Source organism: Daphnia carinata, chromosome 2 (assembly GCF_022539665.2).
Source record: "Daphnia carinata strain CSIRO-1 chromosome 2, CSIRO_AGI_Dcar_HiC_V3, whole genome shotgun sequence".
NCBI lineage: Eukaryota > Metazoa > Arthropoda > Branchiopoda > Diplostraca > Daphniidae > Daphnia > Daphnia carinata.
Window position 1 is genome coordinate 4,136,647 of NC_081332.1, and position 17,891 is coordinate 4,154,537.

General features: G+C 40.5%; 3 protein-coding genes and 1 long non-coding RNA gene across 11 annotated transcripts; 3 read left to right on the top strand and 1 right to left on the bottom strand.

The window, feature by feature from the left end:
- The first annotated feature begins 662 nt into the window (after positions 1 to 662).
- LOC130686727 (ATP-dependent 6-phosphofructokinase-like) lies at positions 663 to 6,132 on the top strand. 5 transcript variants are annotated; one of them, XM_057509873.2, is made up of 20 exons: positions 663 to 780; positions 1,148 to 1,288; positions 1,356 to 1,507; positions 1,562 to 1,751; positions 1,810 to 1,907; positions 1,969 to 2,081; positions 2,353 to 2,461; positions 3,078 to 3,173; positions 3,242 to 3,334; positions 3,405 to 3,595; positions 3,694 to 3,778; positions 3,866 to 3,883; positions 4,004 to 4,024; positions 4,129 to 4,275; positions 4,333 to 4,491; positions 4,556 to 4,644; positions 4,706 to 4,769; positions 4,856 to 5,085; positions 5,156 to 5,253; positions 5,320 to 6,132. In XM_057509873.2, the coding sequence occupies exons 2-20, from the start codon at positions 1,171 to 1,173 to the stop codon at positions 5,679 to 5,681; spliced, it is 2,433 nt and encodes an 810-aa protein (XP_057365856.1). In that variant the 5' UTR covers positions 663 to 780; positions 1,148 to 1,170; the 3' UTR covers positions 5,682 to 6,132. The 5 variants fall into 5 exon arrangements, with proteins under 5 accessions (XP_057365856.1, XP_057365855.1, XP_057365853.1 ...); XM_057509872.1 differs by having other exon boundaries at positions 709 to 868; XM_057509870.2 differs by having other exon boundaries at positions 712 to 947.
- Positions 6,133 to 6,595: 463 nt separating this feature from the next.
- Positions 6,596 to 12,313, top strand: LOC130686957 (CREB-regulated transcription coactivator 1-like). Of its 4 annotated transcripts, none has more exons than XM_059494189.1 (15): positions 6,597 to 7,008; positions 7,446 to 7,559; positions 7,720 to 8,134; positions 8,207 to 8,333; positions 8,391 to 8,547; positions 8,624 to 8,863; positions 9,092 to 9,148; positions 9,296 to 9,445; positions 9,695 to 9,778; positions 9,873 to 10,043; positions 10,121 to 10,210; positions 10,345 to 10,410; positions 10,616 to 10,760; positions 10,832 to 10,945; positions 11,018 to 12,313. In XM_059494189.1, exons 1-15 carry the CDS (start codon positions 6,886 to 6,888, stop codon positions 11,119 to 11,121), a joined length of 2,157 nt encoding a protein of 718 aa, XP_059350172.1. In that variant the 5' UTR covers positions 6,597 to 6,885; the 3' UTR covers positions 11,122 to 12,313. The 4 variants fall into 4 exon arrangements, with proteins under 4 accessions (XP_059350174.1, XP_059350172.1, XP_059350173.1 ...); XM_057510114.2 differs by having other exon boundaries at positions 6,599 to 7,008; positions 8,627 to 8,863; XM_059494191.1 differs by lacking the exon at positions 10,345 to 10,410 and having other exon boundaries at positions 6,596 to 7,008.
- Positions 12,314 to 12,436: 123 nt separating this feature from the next.
- LOC130686768 (histone-lysine N-methyltransferase EHMT2-like) lies at positions 12,437 to 17,699 on the bottom strand. The gene is made up of 13 exons (XM_057509933.1): positions 16,033 to 17,699; positions 15,782 to 15,969; positions 15,517 to 15,711; positions 15,366 to 15,436; positions 15,067 to 15,296; positions 14,830 to 14,999; positions 14,607 to 14,765; positions 14,328 to 14,537; positions 14,117 to 14,261; positions 13,942 to 14,050; positions 13,691 to 13,862; positions 13,550 to 13,628; positions 12,437 to 13,477 (listed from the first exon to the last, which is right to left on the bottom strand). Exons 1-13 carry the CDS (start codon positions 17,515 to 17,517, stop codon positions 13,136 to 13,138), a joined length of 3,555 nt encoding a protein of 1,184 aa, XP_057365916.1. The 5' UTR covers positions 17,518 to 17,699; the 3' UTR covers positions 12,437 to 13,135.
- On the top strand, positions 13,331 to 14,562 carry LOC130686775 (uncharacterized). Its single transcript, XR_008999970.2, has 3 exons — positions 13,331 to 13,777; positions 13,901 to 14,054; positions 14,468 to 14,562. It is a non-coding gene; the product is annotated as an uncharacterized LOC130686775 (long non-coding RNA).
- Positions 17,700 to 17,891: the final 192 nt, after the last annotated feature.

Genomic DNA, 17,891 nt, shown 5'->3' on the forward strand with positions numbered 1-17,891 from the left:
TTTTAAATAATCTCAACCATTAGAGCATGGCAACCTTAACGTAGTCAACCTCAATGAAATAATAACACTGTAGATCTATTGGCTTGGTTTATGGATAAAACTGCTGCTTCAGAAAACGATGATAAAAAACCATTATGATAAAGTAGTAGGAAGTCAGTAGTATTTTTACTTACGCTTTTGGAGACAAGCGCGAAAAAAATTAAGCGTAGCTTTGCATGCAGTCGATGCGTGGTCAAATATCGTCTGCACGAAACTAGTGTTTTTAAATTGGTGTTAACACACCGGTTTTTGCCAATTAAAAATAAGAAATGAAGATTCATAATTTGTCCCAATTACGCCGAAAGATTTATGATATTTTAATATAGTAATATATAATTTTCATCGTAGTTTTAAACTATTGAAGCAATCAATGAATTTAGAGTTTATTTTAGTCATAACCACTGCCTCCCGGATCCCGCCTGAAAGTCACCTTGAAACAGAGGTGACTTGTCTGCAAAGTCTGCTATAAACTAAATACGACACTATTAAAGATAGGCCACATTCCATGTTGTGTTTTTGCTACGCCATCTGCACTTGAGAAACAACATGGAGCTAGCTTTCCGTCCTTTACCATGGAAAATCCAGTGCCTTCACTAGTGGCACACCAGAAAAATAATTCTGGTTCTGCGCGGTGAGTCCGATCTATACTTTACCTAGATCTATGTTCTAGGATTTTATTCAGTCGCTAGCCCAACATTTGCCCGCTGCAGGACTGCAAGGACTACTGGGTGTATGGTTGTGGTAAGATCTAGTCCCATTTACGTGACGTGAGTGGAATTCATCAAGTCTTCACCCATCATTTCTTCAAGCGGATTTATTAAAAAATCAGGTGAGAAAGTCATTTCAGTTCGGCAGATTTGAGATGTTGGTTGACGTTATCGAGACTGAGCAATTCAATGTCTTTGCTGGTAAGGCTGCCCTTCATACAAAACCGTGTGATGAATTTTTGCCTTGTCCCGCAAGCTAAGTATTTTTTTTTTCTCTTGTCTATTTATTTAATAGTTTGTTCCTTTCAGAAACTGTATTTGTACTTTATAAGTAGGGTAACATTCAAAGGTAGTGGACAGCTTTGTGCATAAATAAATCTTTTCCAAATTTTCTCATACAGACGAAGTATATATTCCATCAGCAATGGAAGGACAAAGAACAGCAGCCAACCATACGGAGGCAGAAAAAGAGAACACGGTTCATAGAGGACATTACAAGGACAAGGGAATTGCAGTTTTCACTAGTGGAGGAGATGCACAAGGTAGAAAGAAGGGGTATTGAAGCATTTGTTAGGTATTTTACTAATCCCAATGTTTGATCACCTAAAGGTATGAATGCAGCTGTAAGAGCTGTTGTAAGGATGGGTATCTACCTTGGAGCCAAGGTGTACTTCATTAGGGAAGGTTATCAGGGCATGGTGGATGGTGGAGACAACATTGTTGAAGCCAACTGGTCCTCTGTCTCTGGAATCATTCACAAGGTTTGTTTTGATACATAATGCTCTCTTGCTTCATGATACTCATCATCTGTCTAGGGAGGCACCATTATTGGCTCCTCACGCTGCAAAGAATTTCGTGAGCGTGCCGGCCGGCTTAAAGCTGCCAAGAACCTTATTTTGAAGGGCATCTCGAATTTGGTTGTCATAGGCGGTGATGGTTCACTGACCGGTGCCAATTTGTTCCGTCAAGATTGGCCCGAACTAGTTGCTGAGCTTGCTTCGAAAGGTAATCTTTCTCTATTTATTATGACCTTGGGTATTGTTATAGCCCCGAGTTGAATTAGGTGAAATTACACCTGAGCAGGCGACAAAGTTTAGCCATTTGAACATTGTTGGCATGGTTGGTTCGATTGACAACGATTTTTGTGGTACCGACATGACGGTAACTTTATTAAAAGTAATTAAACAGATAAAAACTGTTTTCATGAATTTGTTATTTACAGATTGGAACGGATTCCGCTTTGCATCGCATTATCGAAGCTGTGGATGCAATTGCAGCCACAGCTTATTCTCACCAGAGGACATTTATTATGGAAGTCATGGGACGACACTGTGGGTAATGCTAACGTTAAACTCTTGCTTAAAAAGTGCCTAAAACGCAAATTATTAGACTTATAAACGTAAAACCAATTACAGTATGGAAATATTTTGAAAATAGGATGGATAGCATAGGCAGGCAAAGTAATTTGTTCTATTAGAAGTGTCCCAGAGCAATTTTTTTTTTATTTACTTATTTTCATAATATAGTTTTATAAAGCGACTTTTCTAAAATATAATTTCGTACGGGGAACTAGCTTAATCTTGCGTTCCAACCTCATCAATCATAGGTATTTAGCCGTAGTGACTGCGTTAACCACCGAGGCCGATTACGTTTTCTATCCTGAAAATCCACCTCCTGTCGACTGGCCTGAAAAAATTTGCAAGAAACTTTCTCAGGTTCAAAATCTTCGTGAAAACTATTATGGGCGTTGACTAGAATTTGCATAACCTGCTCGCATGTTTTTCGCTTTTTCAGAATATGTTTTCCAGTCTTAGCGTCCAACATATCATTTCGTTTTTGTTTTTTTTTCAATTGTGCTTATCTGCCTGTGAACCTTCCTTATTTAAAGAATGGTTGACTTTCCTGCATGTTTTTCTGACCAGCTAATGTTTTTTTTTATCATTTTATTTAATTTTGTTCCTGTGTTTTTTGTTTTGATGTAACATAGCTATTTGGGTTTGGTAGCAGCGCTAGCCTGTGAAGCTGATTTCGTCTTCATTCCTGAATGGCCACCTGAAGTGGAATGGCCAGAAGTTCTTTGCAAGAAACTCAAACAGGCAAGACAACTTCAGGTCTTCTCAAGTTTCCGGCAAACGAAATGTCTTGGCTAATGCTGATTAGCCTCCACATGCCTGTTGTACAGTTTGCATCCAAGTTTGACATCACCTCAACCCTGTTGTGTTTGAGAAAAATTTCGTTTGCCTGTGATTGCTGATTATGGTTTTTTAAACATATTTTCAGCATTTACCTATACAAAGGTCTTTCTAACGATTTATATGTTAAACTCCCTAGGAACGCGAGTCCGGTCAGCGCTTGAATATCATTATTGTCAGCGAAGGCGCCATAGATCGTGAAGGTAACCCCATTACTGCAGAAATGATCCGCGAGGTATATTTGATCATTTTTACTTCCATCCCCACGTTCTTTATAGTAAAAAACTCTTTCATTTTGTAAAGGTTGTTGTAACCAATTTAAAGCAAGACACGAGGATTACCGTTCTTGGTCATGTTCAACGAGGTGGTAGTCCATCCGCTTTCGACCGTGTGTTGGTAAAACCTGTTGCAAACTCGTACATGGATTGGTGTTCTGACAATTCAAAAATCCGAAATTAATATTTAGGGCTGTCGAATGGGAGCTGAAGCTGTAATGGCCGTTCTGGAAGCAACCCCTGAAACTGAAGCGTGTGTGGTATCGCTAGACGGTAATCAAGCTGTTAGACTACCACTGATGGCATGCGTCGAGAAGACTCAGGCTGTCGCCAAAGCTATGGCGGACAAACAGTGGGAATTGGCGGTACAGCTACGTGGCAGGTATTTAACTGTTGCTCAGACGTGTACTATACATTTTTTGCGATAAAGTTAAACAGAATGAAATAACAAAATATTAAAATTTGTTTCCGAATTTCTAGGAGCTTCGCTCGTAACGTAGAGACCTACAAGATGCTTACACGCCTGAAGCCACCTAAAATGACACCGGAGATGGCTACGCATGCGGTAAGAACTTGATATAAATAACACAGACTAAGTAGGGATAATAAATATCGTGGAATTATACTATCGCATTGCCGCTAATATTTCAAGAAAGGACGTCTGTTGAAGGTAAGTTTAGTCGCCAAACAGGATTGCGCATAGCACATTGGTTTCAGCCTATTCCAAGCACTGAACAGTTAATTTAATTTGGTTCTTTTTCTTATTTTAATCACTATCAAACATACATAGCAAGAAACTATGTGGATGCAGGTATATTTCAATGAATGGGTGTTTAAATTTTTAACTTTTATTAAGAAATAGCATATGATTGTGCAAAGTTGAAATGGATATCATAACGCTCTTGTTTCCCTTAGAGCGGCTATACTTTGGGAGTGATGCACGTTGGAGCTCCAGCATGCGGTATGAATGCTGCCGTTCGATCTTTCGTCCGAAATTGCATCTACCGCGGCGATACTGTCATTGGAATCCATGATGGCGTCGAAGGACTTATCGAAGGAAACGTGCGTCTTATTGACTTTTCATCTTATAGACGTGTTTCTAACCGTTCCGTGCAATAGATTCAACCCTTGGGCTGGTCGGATGTAACTGGATGGGTTGGACAAGGTGGCGCTTTTTTGGGTACCAAGCGTACCTTACCTGAGGGAAAATTCCCTGAAGTAGCCGCCAGCCTCCGTAAACACAACATACAAGCTCTTCTTTTGATTGGTGGCTTCGAGGTATCTTGATCTCTTGAAATGTGCGATTATTGATTGGATATTAATAGTATTTTGTTTAAAAAAGGCTTACCAAACCGTGCTACAGTTAGCCGAGAACCGCGATAAATATCCGGAATTCTGCATTCCTATGGCCATTGTCCCATCCACCATCAGGTTGGTACTTACAAATTCATGTTCTTTTCATCTGTATAGATAATTATTACCACCTTACTAGTAACAACGTTCCAGGAACTGATTTCACTCTTGGTGCTGATACTGCGTTGAACGAAATTACCGAGGTGAGAAAGCTCAGCTGCTACAAAATGTTTTTGATCTGAATTGACATTTCTCATGCCTTTTTTTAATTATTATTTTTGGTTTCAAGATTTGCGACAGGATCCGCCAATCTGCGCAGGGAACGAAGCGTCGAGTATTCGTCATTGAAACGATGGGTGGTTTCTGTGGCTATCTTGCTACTCTGGCTGGCGTTGCAGGAGGAGCCGATGCGGCCTACATCTATGAAGAACCTTTTAATGTGCAGAATCTGAAGATGGACGTTGAACATATGAAATCTAAAATGTCTATGGAAGGAGTGGAACGTGGACTCGTTCTCAGGTAAGAAACATTTTATTGAAGGTTTTAAAGAATGTTAATCTATTGTTTCTTTTGTTTTGCTTTTATCCAGAAACGAGAAAGCAAATGAGAACTACACCACCGATTTTATATACAAGCTGTTTTCCGAGGAAGGTAAAGGAGTGTTCAGCGCCAGGATGAACGTTCTCGGTAAATTTTGCACTTGATCCATTCCAAAAATATTTCATTATACGTCTTTTTACGTGTTTCTCGCAGGACACATGCAACAAGGTGGTTCACCAACACCTTTTGACCGCAACATGGGAACTAAGCTAGCTGCCAAAGCCGTTGAATGGATGGTTGAGCAACTGACTCAAGCTACACAACCGGATGGTACAGTATGCGCTAACAAACCCGATTCAGCCGTCATGCTGGGTATCGTCAAACGTTATTATGCGTACACACCGGTTCAAGAACTGAAGGCCCAGACCGACTTCAAGCATCGTTTACCTAAAACCCAATGGTGGCTTAAGATGCGTCCTTTGCTTCGTATTTTGGCAAAACATGATTCTACGTACGAAGAAGAAGGCTCCTATATCGCAGTCGAAGAAGAAAGCGATAATCAAATCATAAATTAGGAAATATTGACCTTGAAGAAGCGAACAAGGATAGGAACATCATGGATTCTGTGCGAGAAACCTTAGCTAAACTTAGTTATGTTATTATTATGATTACCAACCCTTGATATTGTTGTAGGTTGTGTTTTCCTTGATTAAACTAGTCGACTTGATGTGGTTGCCATGCTACATGAACCCAGAATTGTTTTAATGCAGGAACTACTGAAGTAGTTTTTGAAAAACTTCATAAAAACTGTTATTCTTTTCTCCCTATAATTATGTTTTGGCTTCTATGTTCTGCCTTTGTTATTAATATTGTTAACTGTTTAAAAGCGAATTGCGTAAGATGGCGGGCTTATCGTACGTCATCTTTCGAAATTTGCTACATTTTCCCTCTCCCTCTTATCTCTTTATTGGTTGTGAAAGTGTTCTAGGGCTGCTGTACTAAACCTACTACACCAGTTCTCAAGTCTTTCTGTCTATTTTCATTTTCAGATAATATTTCATGGTCTGGTGGTTGTGCTTGGTTCTTTTCTTCCTGTCAAGTTGTCTTCCTGTTACGCTGACTATCTTTCGCGCTTTTGGTTTTTCTAACCTGTGATTCATAACATTTAAACATTTGCTTAAATGATTTCGAAACTCAGCAAGGAATGACGGTTAAATTTTGACAGCCACGGCCAAATAATTGCGATAGCGATTACGAAAATATTTGTTGGAGAAAAGTTCCCACCTGGCATCGGTGTCGAGTTCCATCGACGTCGCATGCCTCAGATTCTGAAACAAAAAGAAAAAACAAACAAGATATACAGGCAAACGCAGTGCAAAGTTATTTGGATGTCGAATAATGTGAGTGACTGCATGTGATTGTGCTGTGTCAACTGCGTACACTTGCAACGTCTGTAAGTCAGCAGGATGTCAAAATAATGTACGTCTGTGAACCTTTCGTTTAGGTAAAGCAGCTTCCGTGGTTTCTAATTGGTAAACCACCACTAACTTCAGTCAGTAGTGGCATTCTTTGACGTAAATCCAATCATAGTTTTGCTGGATGCGTTCAGTGCAACTTGTAAAAATGCTCTTGGCCTTGTAGAGCTCAAGGCCAGAACACGTGCGTATGGATTTTAGTTTACAACGCAGAGTCCTCTGTAGTGTTTTTTTAGTACCAGCTGATGACTTGGCCTTTGTAAACATTGTGATAAGAAGTCACAACAAGAAGTAGCGTTTAAACATGGCGTCGAATCCGCGAAAATTCAGCGAAAAAATTGCTTTGCACAATCAAAAGCAGCAAGCGGAAACGGAGGATTTCGAAAAAATCATGAAGGAAGTTCGAAGCGCCAAACCTAATCAAAAAGTGAGTATTGGTGTTTCCCTACTGTTTACGGTTTATGGGCGCCACACGCCTTAGCTGTCTTTGGCTAGACATGCTGAATTAACAATGTTCTTTGATAAAATTGTTACCTGTTTTGACGCAGACCGCCACTAGTGAAAGAACGTGTGCAATTCCAATGCATGAAAAGATAATGGATAAATTTTTAATAACATATAACATTTCATCTTTTAACTGACGTTAAGGGTTTTCACCTGTTGCCAAAGTTATTTCTTCTTCTACGATATAAAATGCATACTTAATGGGCCTTTAAAAAAACAGCAAATTTCACAAACTGTTTTATAGGGGTTTATGGTGCTCTCAATGCTAGCCATCTTCCTTAGAACCATATTGTCTTGGCGAATCTATCTCTTTTACTGATATTGACTATCTTTGCTTACGGGTGGTTTTCTTCTCAACAGAATGGTGATTGTAGCCCCTCTCATCTAGTCATCAGCCCTAGTTCACAATTCAAGGCTGTCTCGTTGCCTAATGTAAACTCTCCCTCCACCAATTCCACATCAATTGATCTTCAGGTATCAAATTATCTATCCACTTTGCTTAACATGTTAAAATCAGCTTCTTGTACCTTCCTCATATGTGAACATTAAACCATGTGTTCCATAACTCTGGTCTGCTGCACCAATTTGGATAATTTATTCTATCAATAATTGTTTATGTTTGATACTGTTGCAGAGTGCTTTGAGTAATCTCGAGGATATGCGAGCAGGACGAGAGAGTGGCTGTCGAGATCGACGACCTACAGGTCCAGGAGGAGGAGGATATAGTCCTGGATCTAGCCTCGGTTCCGTCCGCCCATCCCGCCGCTCTGACCAAACAACCTCGTCAAACCCACACTCGTATCAGATGCATCCGAGTGGGGGCTTGGTTCAAGCACCACAGATTTCTGGATCTGTGGGATCACCCAGTCTTTCTCACAGCACTGGCACAGATAGTAGTGGCAACGGAGGGTTATCTACCAACGTCGCCTACCTCTCTCCTCCTTTGGATCCCTGCTGGAGGAGACATTCAGACTCGGCATTACACCAAGCAGCGATGGTTTCAGGCGAAGGGGTCACCGGAAATGCCTCAACAAACTTGTCCCGAAGAGGTATCAAGCAATTTCATTAAATGAAATCATCGCATGATCCTTTTTATATCGTAAACCGATTCATTCTTCCAGGACAAGATGGGAACAATTACTTAAACAGTATGGATCCCAATAATTCTTCTGTCCATCTTGGGATTAGCGCCACTGGCGATGGACGACCCAAATCCTGTTGTGACGTTTCGCGAGTACCTGGAATCAAGTACATATCCATTTCTCTCGTGCTCTGAATACTGCTAATAGCCCTTTCAATTTCTAGCATTTGCCCCGGCCCGGAGCCCAATGGAATTCAAATTCCGATTGGGAATAACACGGGATCGTTGCCTGATCTGACCAACTTACAGTTTGCCTCGCCGTTATCCGATCCTATTGATGGAGACGACAGTTCTTTTCAAACTCATCCACTCTATTCAACTGTAAGTACTAAAATTTAAAGTTATCAAGCCTTTTACCACATCCTGTTTTCCGTCGTGTTTTTTTTCTGTTACAAAGCAGAGTCCTAACGTGGTTAGCCCAAGTTATGGCGCGAATGGTCTGAATGACCACAGTCACCCCCTCAACTCGCTTAACATGGGTTTGAACCCTGGCCCACCGGGGGGCTCCAGTAGGGGATCATCCCCTGGCCCCTCACCCAGTCAGCGGCGGCGTCCTCACCACCAACTGGTGAATCTGCAGTTGCGCTCACCCTCACACGCGCATTCGTCGCAGAATCATTCGCATAACCACTCCTCCGTAAGCGTTATCTTTTGGTATTTAAAGTTATGACTGAAATCACACTAAAATATCTCCCAACGGCGAAGCATGGTATTATGGTAAAGTATAACATAGTTTGTTCATTGTACTTTGTCGATGTTTGGCTTCGTTCTTTTCGTATTTTATTTATTATTTTTTGCTGTTGTTTTGTACCTTTTTTTTTTTTTTGTGTGTGTCTTGTGCTTGCTGTCGTGCCTTTTGTACCAGAACCTTTTAACCGTGCCTTCAGCCTCCATGAACCCAAGGCTTCTGCATTCCTCAAAGGTACACAAAATAAGAGGGGAAGATGATGCATTTTCCCACCAAAGCGAAAAACTTCACAGTTGCCATCCAACCTGAGCTTCTGGCGTCATAAAAAATTTGTTGTTGTTTTATTAACGTAGACTTTATTTTTTGGGACGGTAAATTTAGGGAATCGCCTTGGATCCCAGCGGTATGTCGGTGCCTAGTTACCAATCGTATCTCTATCAGAACAGCAGCGGCGGAGTCGACTATGGCCAGCCTGTCAGTCCAGCTCATAGTCCTACTCACATGATGTCGCCCTCCCAGCCTATTCCGACGGTACAGTTCTTTTTCTCTTATATGTTCACCTAGTATTTGTGAAAATGTTCGAAAACAACTGGGAACTGTTTTCAGCATCAGCTTTTCTTTTTCATACTTGTAGCATGATGAAACGGCACACTCTGACTAAGTTGCGGTTTCTTGTTTGTCAGCACCTGTGAATTATTCATTTGATTTGCATGATTCGATTTTATTTTATTTTTTGTTTGTTTTGTCCCATGTAAAAAAAATGATAATATAAAACCACAGCATGGAGGCTTTCTAACGGCATATCGAAATCCCCAACCGATTCTCAGACCCAGTCCGATCAGTTCACCTACCTTGGTTGTGCCCGTAAGTTTCAATATTCGTCTTGCCAGCCCAAACGGGGTCTTCTTGTCTTTGCAGAGCTGTCTAATCGAATAATTTTTATCTTTATTTCTTTTAGGGTAATATGAACTACCGGACAAATAGTCCAGGTGATGGTACAAATTGCGCAAGTAGTGCACCACCTAGCCCTGTGTCGCAAAGCCTATCTCCGGCCAGTTCACCTGGTCTAGCCGCATCCCCCGCCTCCCCATTTGCTGACCAAATAAGCAGCATGAACTGTCAAAACCAGGTACTTTGTCTTTTCTACAGAGTTCACCGCCGGATGGTAATCTGCATTCCACTCATGTTTGAAATTTATTTTTATAGATGGGATCAGGTAGCGGTGGTAATCTTAACCAGATGTCGTTTTATCCCAATCAATCGAATGTGCTCAACCAATTCGAGCAATTCAATATGGTAAGCCTAACGAATGTAAATTATGTAGAAGCATGCAGTATTTTTCGTTTCTTTTTGTGTTATTTATATATTTTTTTTCTTAATGGAGCATGGGTTTTTAGTTTGCTTGATTTTAATTTCGCCTTTCCCTCCAGATGGATTCTAGCTCCGATCAGACGCTTCAAAATTATGGGAACTACAAAACGAATCATTATGGACAGGTTAAAAATATTTTGGTTTCAGAATGCTTTTAATTTAAGTTCATATGTAGTTAGTTGTGCTTTAAAAATGCAAAACGCTTTCAAGTGTTTATGTATCACATTTGCTATCTCAGTTCATGGCACTAATATTTAAAACAATTTTTACATTATCGAGTGATAGTGAATTTTCAACTAAATGAACCTTGTGGATTGTGCTGTAATATAGGCGAACATCAGTATGGACATATCACTGGATCCTTTTTACAGTCAGCCATCGCAGTTCATGTTCGGTGGTAGGTTAGAACTGAACCAGCAAACTGCACCACAAACTCCGCAAACACCATCTAGTATTCCGGATATTGTCCTGCAAGGTATTAGAGATTACGTGAATATTTCCAAATAGCTGACTATCACGCGTTGCTTTCGTACGGGTACGTTTCAGATTTTTCCTGCACACCGGAAGAGCTTGCGCGACATAATTCCCATGATCTTAGTTCAGCCATGGGGTCTTCATTTGATGGCGTCGATTTCTATCCTACCGACGATGCCCTTAGAGGTTGTCATGCCCCACAATATTTACCCTTAGGTAACATATGAATGTGCTAATATGTGATATCCTTTGTTACAGATGGACTCGACCCGATTGACTTTGACGGTTTGCAGATATTGACGAACTCTACTTTGGTAACCGATCCCTCGACCGAAGACCATTTCAGGCTGGATCGTATGTGAAGGTGTACTCATTCAATTTTTATTCACCATCACTCTCCTTTTCGGCAATTTCTCACGCTCTCTTTCCCCTTCTCGACTAACAGTCCATGGTTTTTCAAGTCTACATGTAAGCCCACAAATCACCGTTATGATCTCAGCATTGTCTTGCATTTATAAAAGTGGAAAAACATCTTTGGGATGGAATGGCAGAGCAGAGATTCATAGCTCATTTTATTAGTTATTCAAGCATCCCCGATATCCCTATTTTGTCATTTCCGCTCTTTGATATTAAGGTGGGGGTTTTGTGCTCACCTTCCAGGTAATTTTAGGTTTTGTCCAAGTCAAACACAATTTGCTCTTCACTTACAATTTCCCAAATCACGTGAAATATTCCTCATAATCCGTAAGTGAAACGTTATCTATTTCTTACGTAGAGACGGTTCAGATTGATGACGTAATTTGGAGCCACGCACAATAGTTTTATAGACCTTTTTAACCGATTTTTACTAAGGAGAATTCGCAGCTGATTCGGCGCGTAAATGATTTTTTCTGACATGACAGCCAGTTATTAGGCTAACATATTTCTAAACAATAGCTTTAACAAAAACATAGTTTCAAAAAAAAAACAGTTTTTGTTTTTGTTTCAGATTTCCTTTTTTTTTTTCTCTAAAACTTGTTGAGATTTTATTTGAATTTTTATTGGTGGTCAAAGCGGATGAATCATTGTATCATATTCTTTGGTTGTAATTCGTGCATTTTTTGGGGAAGTTGGAAGCCAGGTCACTAGGTGTTTGTGCCATTTTCATTTATTTAGCCTAGGCCCACGGGCCCTCACGCATTGTTACTGCACCTTTCTTTGTCAAAGTATCATACCAACATTTCATTGGTATTGATTGTTCCAACTGAGTGTTACTTACGCCTAATCTCTCCTTGACTTCTCCCTACCCGTTTATACCCAGAGAATTCTCACTTATTCGTTTAACTTTGTTCTTCCTGACTAGATCGACATGTTGCGCATTGTTATCACATCACTGTCATAATCATTATGGTTATACTAATATTCAGGTGGTGTAGTTTGACAAGCAGTTTTCGTGTATGTTGATGACCATTTCTTCTATTTTTTTTTGTTGGCAGAAAAGTTTTGCGTCGGTGTTATCGTTTTTTTTCCCGAGGTGTTTCATTTGTCGTGCAATATTACACAACCAGCCCGTTATTCGCGCTTGTCCAAGGAAACAAGTCTAAATTTTAGATCATGTTCGAATTAATCTAAAGAAATCTGTGTCAATTCTAGGAGACCGACGGACGCGAATCGAATTCGATGTAGGACAAGAATGGCTACGCGAAACGAGGTATATTTTTGCCAACGTGACAAGTACAGGAGAGGAAATTGCAAGACGAGACTTGGACAGAAATTCAGGTGAGATTTATTTACAAAAGAGAAGGGGAAATCACTCACGAATCAGTTGAATCAAATAGTGTTACCCATTTAAAGTAGAGCTACCATTGACATTAAAAAGGGCAGTAGAAATAAGGGACATTCGCGATCTTACTATTTAAAAAAACAAAAAACATTAGACTAGGACAAAAACAGATTGCACTTACTGATCGAAATGTAGCTACATTAGGATTCTTGATATACGCAAATTTATTTTGACGCGCATGATTAAGAATCCTAAAGTTGCTTTTGAACAAAGAATAATTCATTAGGATACAAGTATTTTGAAATTAAGTAGTCGGGAAATGGTAAACGCATTTGTCAAAATTTTACCGAATTGAGTTCATTAATGTTTCGCAGGTATTTAAAGTAAACTTGCGGCTAGGATAGGAGCAGGATTGTAAGGGAAGTGGTGGAGGTAAGGTTTTGAGTAATGTTGAATCTAAGTTGCATTTTCGTAAATCAATTAACAGTTCTTTTTTTTTTACATAACTTTAAAACAGTGTGAGACAAATATTGAAATTGGGAAGAGTAATGTCAAGTCGGAGAATGCATGCATAACTTGGAGAAATCGGGGATTTCTTTTTTTGAAAACTATAGTTAGGAGTGCTGGTAGCCGTTTTCGAGTTCCTGAAGTTGCAGACACCGCCGATACTCCTCTACAGTCCGATGAATAGTTTGCTGCGAGTACTTACATTTTGGCGAGAGACACGAACAGGTAAACGTTTTATACTTAATTATCCAGAACTTGTCCCCATAATCAAAAGCTAATTCTTCATTCGCTTCAATATCTCGGGAGGCGAAAAACGCGATACGCGGGAACTTCAAATCGTGGTGATCAATATAAGCCTTAACTGGAATCAAGTTAGGATCGCAAGAATGATTGATGAAGCGGGCTATATTGCCGTAACGCCGGGCGTCAATGCAGTATGTTTCTCCATCCTTTAGGAAGTATTGTAAAAAAATTCTTTTAAGCTCTTCGTGATTTCCGTAGTTCTCTATTCATGCAATTACCTTATTATCCAAATCGAAAAGATAAGAATCATCTTCACGTTGGTCAGCTTCAAAGTCAGTGATGATTTCTCCAATGTACCTAGCAAACGACAATAGGAAATCAACAGTGAATCACGTCGTCAGAAAGCTCTTCACACTTACTCGCAGACGTAGGAGCCTTTTGCAATAGTTTGGGCGGCTCTGACTCCCCAGCCTTTGTTTTCGATACGGAAGAGAACTAACCGTGAGGTAATTCCATGTTGAACTAAACGATTATTGCACGACCCTCGATGACACTGGCAAGCACGATTGCATTCGAACAACATTGGGGGATCTGTGTCAGTTAGTATTAAACAAACGTATCCATTACAGGTTCTTTAAAGAAGTTTAAAAGTATTACTAGAATGACTTGCCTGCAAAATTGAAGTCGGATAGGAGTTTGCCTTCGTCGTCGTACCAGCAGCGAAAACTGAGACTCGAACAATTGCAACCGACTGAGCAGTCCCCGACGCACTCGCAAAACTAGGTAATAAAATCAATATTGGTGCCAATTTGATATTCGATTAAGTGACCAAAATCAAATATTACGGTAAGTGAGTTAATGGTGCGATCGACGTGCAACGGGCTCGTGAAGCAATTTTCTGTGATGTATATAAAATCTTGTGGTTTTGGCTCGTCGTCATATCCATTTACGCATTGAATAGGGTTGGCCTCTTTTCCTTTGGTGATGTCACTGTACATAATCAGGGAACGGACACTTAAAAACCTAATTAAAATTGTTTCTGTTTCCTGTGTATACTTTGAGAGTAGTTTTTCGGATTCGGTGCATGGTGTTTGGGTGAATTGTTGGAGTTTCATGTTGAGCGCCAAAAGCAGCGCTGAGTGACAATGCTTATCTGGACAAACTTCTAAAGCTAATTGATTCTCTTTATTCCGTAGGTCAAAACGTCCACCTCTAGTTATCAGAAGCAAAGCGCATTCACAGTTGTCACGACGACTTGCAGTATGCCTTCAGAATGACAAACACGCATTAAGTAAGTAAGTACCAATGGAAATTCAATTGTTTCTATGAACTCACAATGGCGTGTCGCCATGTACGTTTGCAGCGTTCACATCACACCCTTGATCAAGCAGAAGTGCAACTATATCGACTGACCCAGAGTAAGCTGCCCAATGCAAAGCGACGTTCTGCTCTGCATCACGCACATTAGGATCTGCCTTACACTGAAGTAAATACCTAAAATAGAATGGATTCTTAATATTGGTTTGGACGTGCATTTTAATCACAGATTCGAAATTACTTGACTATGTCTACGCGCTGATGTTCACATCCCCACACCAGCGGCGTCCAACCACCATCATCTTGTGCATTAATGAAACTTCTCCCGTTTCCCAGGGTCATGATATAATGGCAAGCTTCTAAATTGCCGTTTTTGCACGCCAAGTGAAGGGCAGTCATCCCGCCTTCCCCCTGTAAGGTAAAACAGAAATAACGTCAAAGGCGCAATACCGAATGACGATGTCTGGTGAAACCCGACCTTGAGCGATGTACACGATCCAGCTATGGCAAGGTATTTGACAGTTTCATTATGACCTTGGATCAGGGCCAAGCTTAAGGGTGTATTTTGCGACCGATCCAGCTTGTCGAGTGCCGCTCCGCTCTGCAAAATGATGTGGACCAATGCCAAATGGCCACCATAAGCTGCGGCATGTAGTGCCGTTTGGCCTTCTCCATCCTGGTAGGTAGTATTCACATTCTGTCCTTGTCCTGTAATAGCAACAGTTCCTGATTAATTGCAAACCAAATTTTCTTTTAAAACCATTTTGTTTTTCTTACTTAAGCACTCGACGACCCGCTCGATATCGCCGTTTTTCGCCGCTACGTAAAGACTCTTGTTGCTTGACGAACTGAATGAAATAAGGGCAAATGTCCCATTAAGGTAAATGTATAAACATGTTTTGCATCGTCGCTTTGTTATATCACGTACCTTTTGCCAGTGGTTTCAAATGACTTCAAAATGCGTTGTAGCATTTCTTTGTTAAGAGACGGAGGAATACTATTAGCATCAATTACTTTGCCTGACGGTAAGACAAGTTGAGAAGAGAGATAGCGGGGACATGATGTCTCTGAAACGATTCTGGGAATTTCCCGTGATGGTAGGCGGGAAATCTTTGCGGTCGGACTGAAAAACAAAGATTTTGAAACGGTAAAAGCAATATTTTTTTGGACAAAATATAAATTGAAAATGTTACATTGTTTTTAACAATTTTGCATCATTGCAGAATACAGGTACAGCGCAAGTTTTCATCTGTAAGCGAATTTCGGTAAGAGCGGAATCACACTGGCAGTGTAAGCATGACTTCTTTTGACCCGCTCGTTGGCAGTCGGCATGAAAGAAATGAGTAGAACCTTCTAAGGCTCTACATTGAAGAAAAGTTCCCTATTATTAAACAAAAATCAGTTAGCGCACTGTTAACAGAACATTTGATATAGAGTCACTTGCCTGAGTGCAAAATAGGCCGCAGCCAGGACAGCAAAAATGTTTCCGAATACGATCCCGGTGTGAGTCGCAAAGAATCATAAACGGTATCTTTTTGGATGGCCGATAGAAGCGCTTTCTATTAGCCACCAAGCAGCAGCCGACCAATTTTCCTCCAACTGAATCAACAGCTTGACAATATAAAGTGGCAGCTGGTGGAACAGTAGCCACTGGAGGATGGTTCTCTACACAAGAACATGTAAAGATGGTTTTCTCGACAAGCAGGGAGGCACTTCCGTTAACTTGTAGAGGAGTATGACGATCGCCTACTTGCTTCCCTTGTTCTTCAACAATAGATAATTCAACTTCATTTTCCAGAGAATTTCCGACTAGAATCGATTCATCTGCCAACGACGTATGACTGATATTGTTTTTGGCTGATGTTTCCCGCACAAGATTGTCGGACGACAGCGAGATATCCACACCCGAGGAAGTATGCAGCGTTTCATTTTCGGCAGTAGAATTGGTTTTGGTGGGCAACACTTCGGTCCGCAACTTTTTGCATGCTGGGCGCGATTCTACGCATAAGAGATTAGCACCGTCCAAACAAGAAACAACTTCAGATTGATGAACTGCAGTATCTGGACTTGATTTACTCTGTAAACCCAGTGAAGCCATATGCTCCATTTTGGAGACATCTTCCACGACAGTATCCTCACTCACTTCAACGGTAATGTTTTCGGTTTTCGGTTCGATCGGAACTGCACCCTTACATGGTCTACCACGTTTTCTTGGAAGATCTATTGGTTTGACTAATTCAGGCTCTAGGGGTGATGTGGTCTTTTTGATTGGCCGGGTTTCAGAGAGGCCTTTCAACAATTCTGTTGCTGATGTACGGCTAATATTGGTTCTTTGAGATCTTCTTGTAGTAATGATGCCCGGAACTCCTGTGGTTGAATCACTCCTTTCTGAACCAGCCTCACTGCTTGAATCCAGTTCATTCCTAATGAGTTCACCTTCAGTTTTTAAAACATCAATGGCTATCTGCTGAGGCTTATCTGTCTGGGTTGTTCTTGGTGGCCTTCCTCTTCCTCTTGAGTTCTTTGGTGTTTCTGATTTACTAACCATTTCAGCAGAATCTTCTTCATTTTCAAAGTTTTGACGTTTGAACTTAGATTTTGATCGATGTGGGCCTCTTCTGTTAGCTTGCTCAAATGCCATTTCCTCCTCAGGATTGGTATTGAATTGAGACTTCATGCCTTCCAAGATCTTCTTTCTAACATCCTTGGGATTTCCTTCAGTAATTGTGATCTTACTGTCATTTTCTCCAGATCTGCTGGAGGAAATGGACATTGGAGGTGTAGGTTCTTTTGAGGGCACTTGTAGGGTGATGAGAGCATTAGCAGCTTCGGCTAGAGATATTCCTTTTTGCGGTTGAGACACTTCGATTTCAATCAAAACTTCCGAGTCTTCTGCCATAGTAGAAGAAACTTCTGGTAGTGAATCCATATTCCTTACAGATTTGAATATTTCTATTGAACCTCAGGGCCCCAACATTCAATCCTGATACTCTATTGTCCGCGAAAAATGGACATGATGAAAAAACGAGTTAGATTCTGTGAAGGAGATTCCTTTCAAACAAATAAAGCCGTAAAAATAAATCCAAAGATTTTTTTAGCCGCAAAACGCGAGCCCGATGCTCCAGCACCATCTATGAACGATAGCTAAATCGAGTAAACTTTGTGTTCAAAACAAACAAAACGTCTATTTATTCAGAATTGTTTTATCACTTATAGAACCCGCAGCCATATTGTTTGACTTTCATTTTATTTCAAACTAGTTTTTTCCTCCTCATTTTTCCAATTTTTCTACAATTCAATTTT

Excerpts from the sequence above, each read along its gene's own strand:
- LOC130686727 (XM_057509870.2), top strand. The coding sequence starts at position 902 with ATGTTGGTTGACGTTATCGAGACTGAGCAATTCAATGTCTTTGCTG. Across the intron at positions 1,508-1,561 it reads TCTCTGGAATCATTCACAAG|GGAGGCACCATTATTGGCTC; the intron begins GTTTGTTTTGAT and ends TCATCTGTCTAG. Across the intron at positions 5,254-5,319 it reads CGCCAGGATGAACGTTCTCG|GACACATGCAACAAGGTGGT; the intron begins GTAAATTTTGCA and ends TGTTTCTCGCAG.
- LOC130686957 (XM_059494189.1), top strand. The coding sequence starts at position 6,886 with ATGGCGTCGAATCCGCGAAAATTCAGCGAAAAAATTGCTTTGCACAAT. Across the intron at positions 7,560-7,719 it reads CCACATCAATTGATCTTCAG|AGTGCTTTGAGTAATCTCGA; the intron begins GTATCAAATTAT and ends ATACTGTTGCAG. Across the intron at positions 9,149-9,295 it reads GGCTTCTGCATTCCTCAAAG|GGAATCGCCTTGGATCCCAG; the intron begins GTACACAAAATA and ends CGGTAAATTTAG.
- LOC130686768 (XM_057509933.1), bottom strand. The coding sequence starts at position 17,517 with ATGGATTCACTACCAGAAGTTTCTTCTACTATGGCAGAAGACTCGGAA. Across the intron at positions 14,766-14,829 it reads CAGCGCGTAGACATAGTCAA|GTATTTACTTCAGTGTAAGG; the intron begins GTAATTTCGAAT and ends ATTCTATTTTAG. Across the intron at positions 13,478-13,549 it reads TTTTCGATTTGGATAATAAG|GATGGAGAAACATACTGCAT; the intron begins GTAATTGCATGA and ends TACTTCCTAAAG.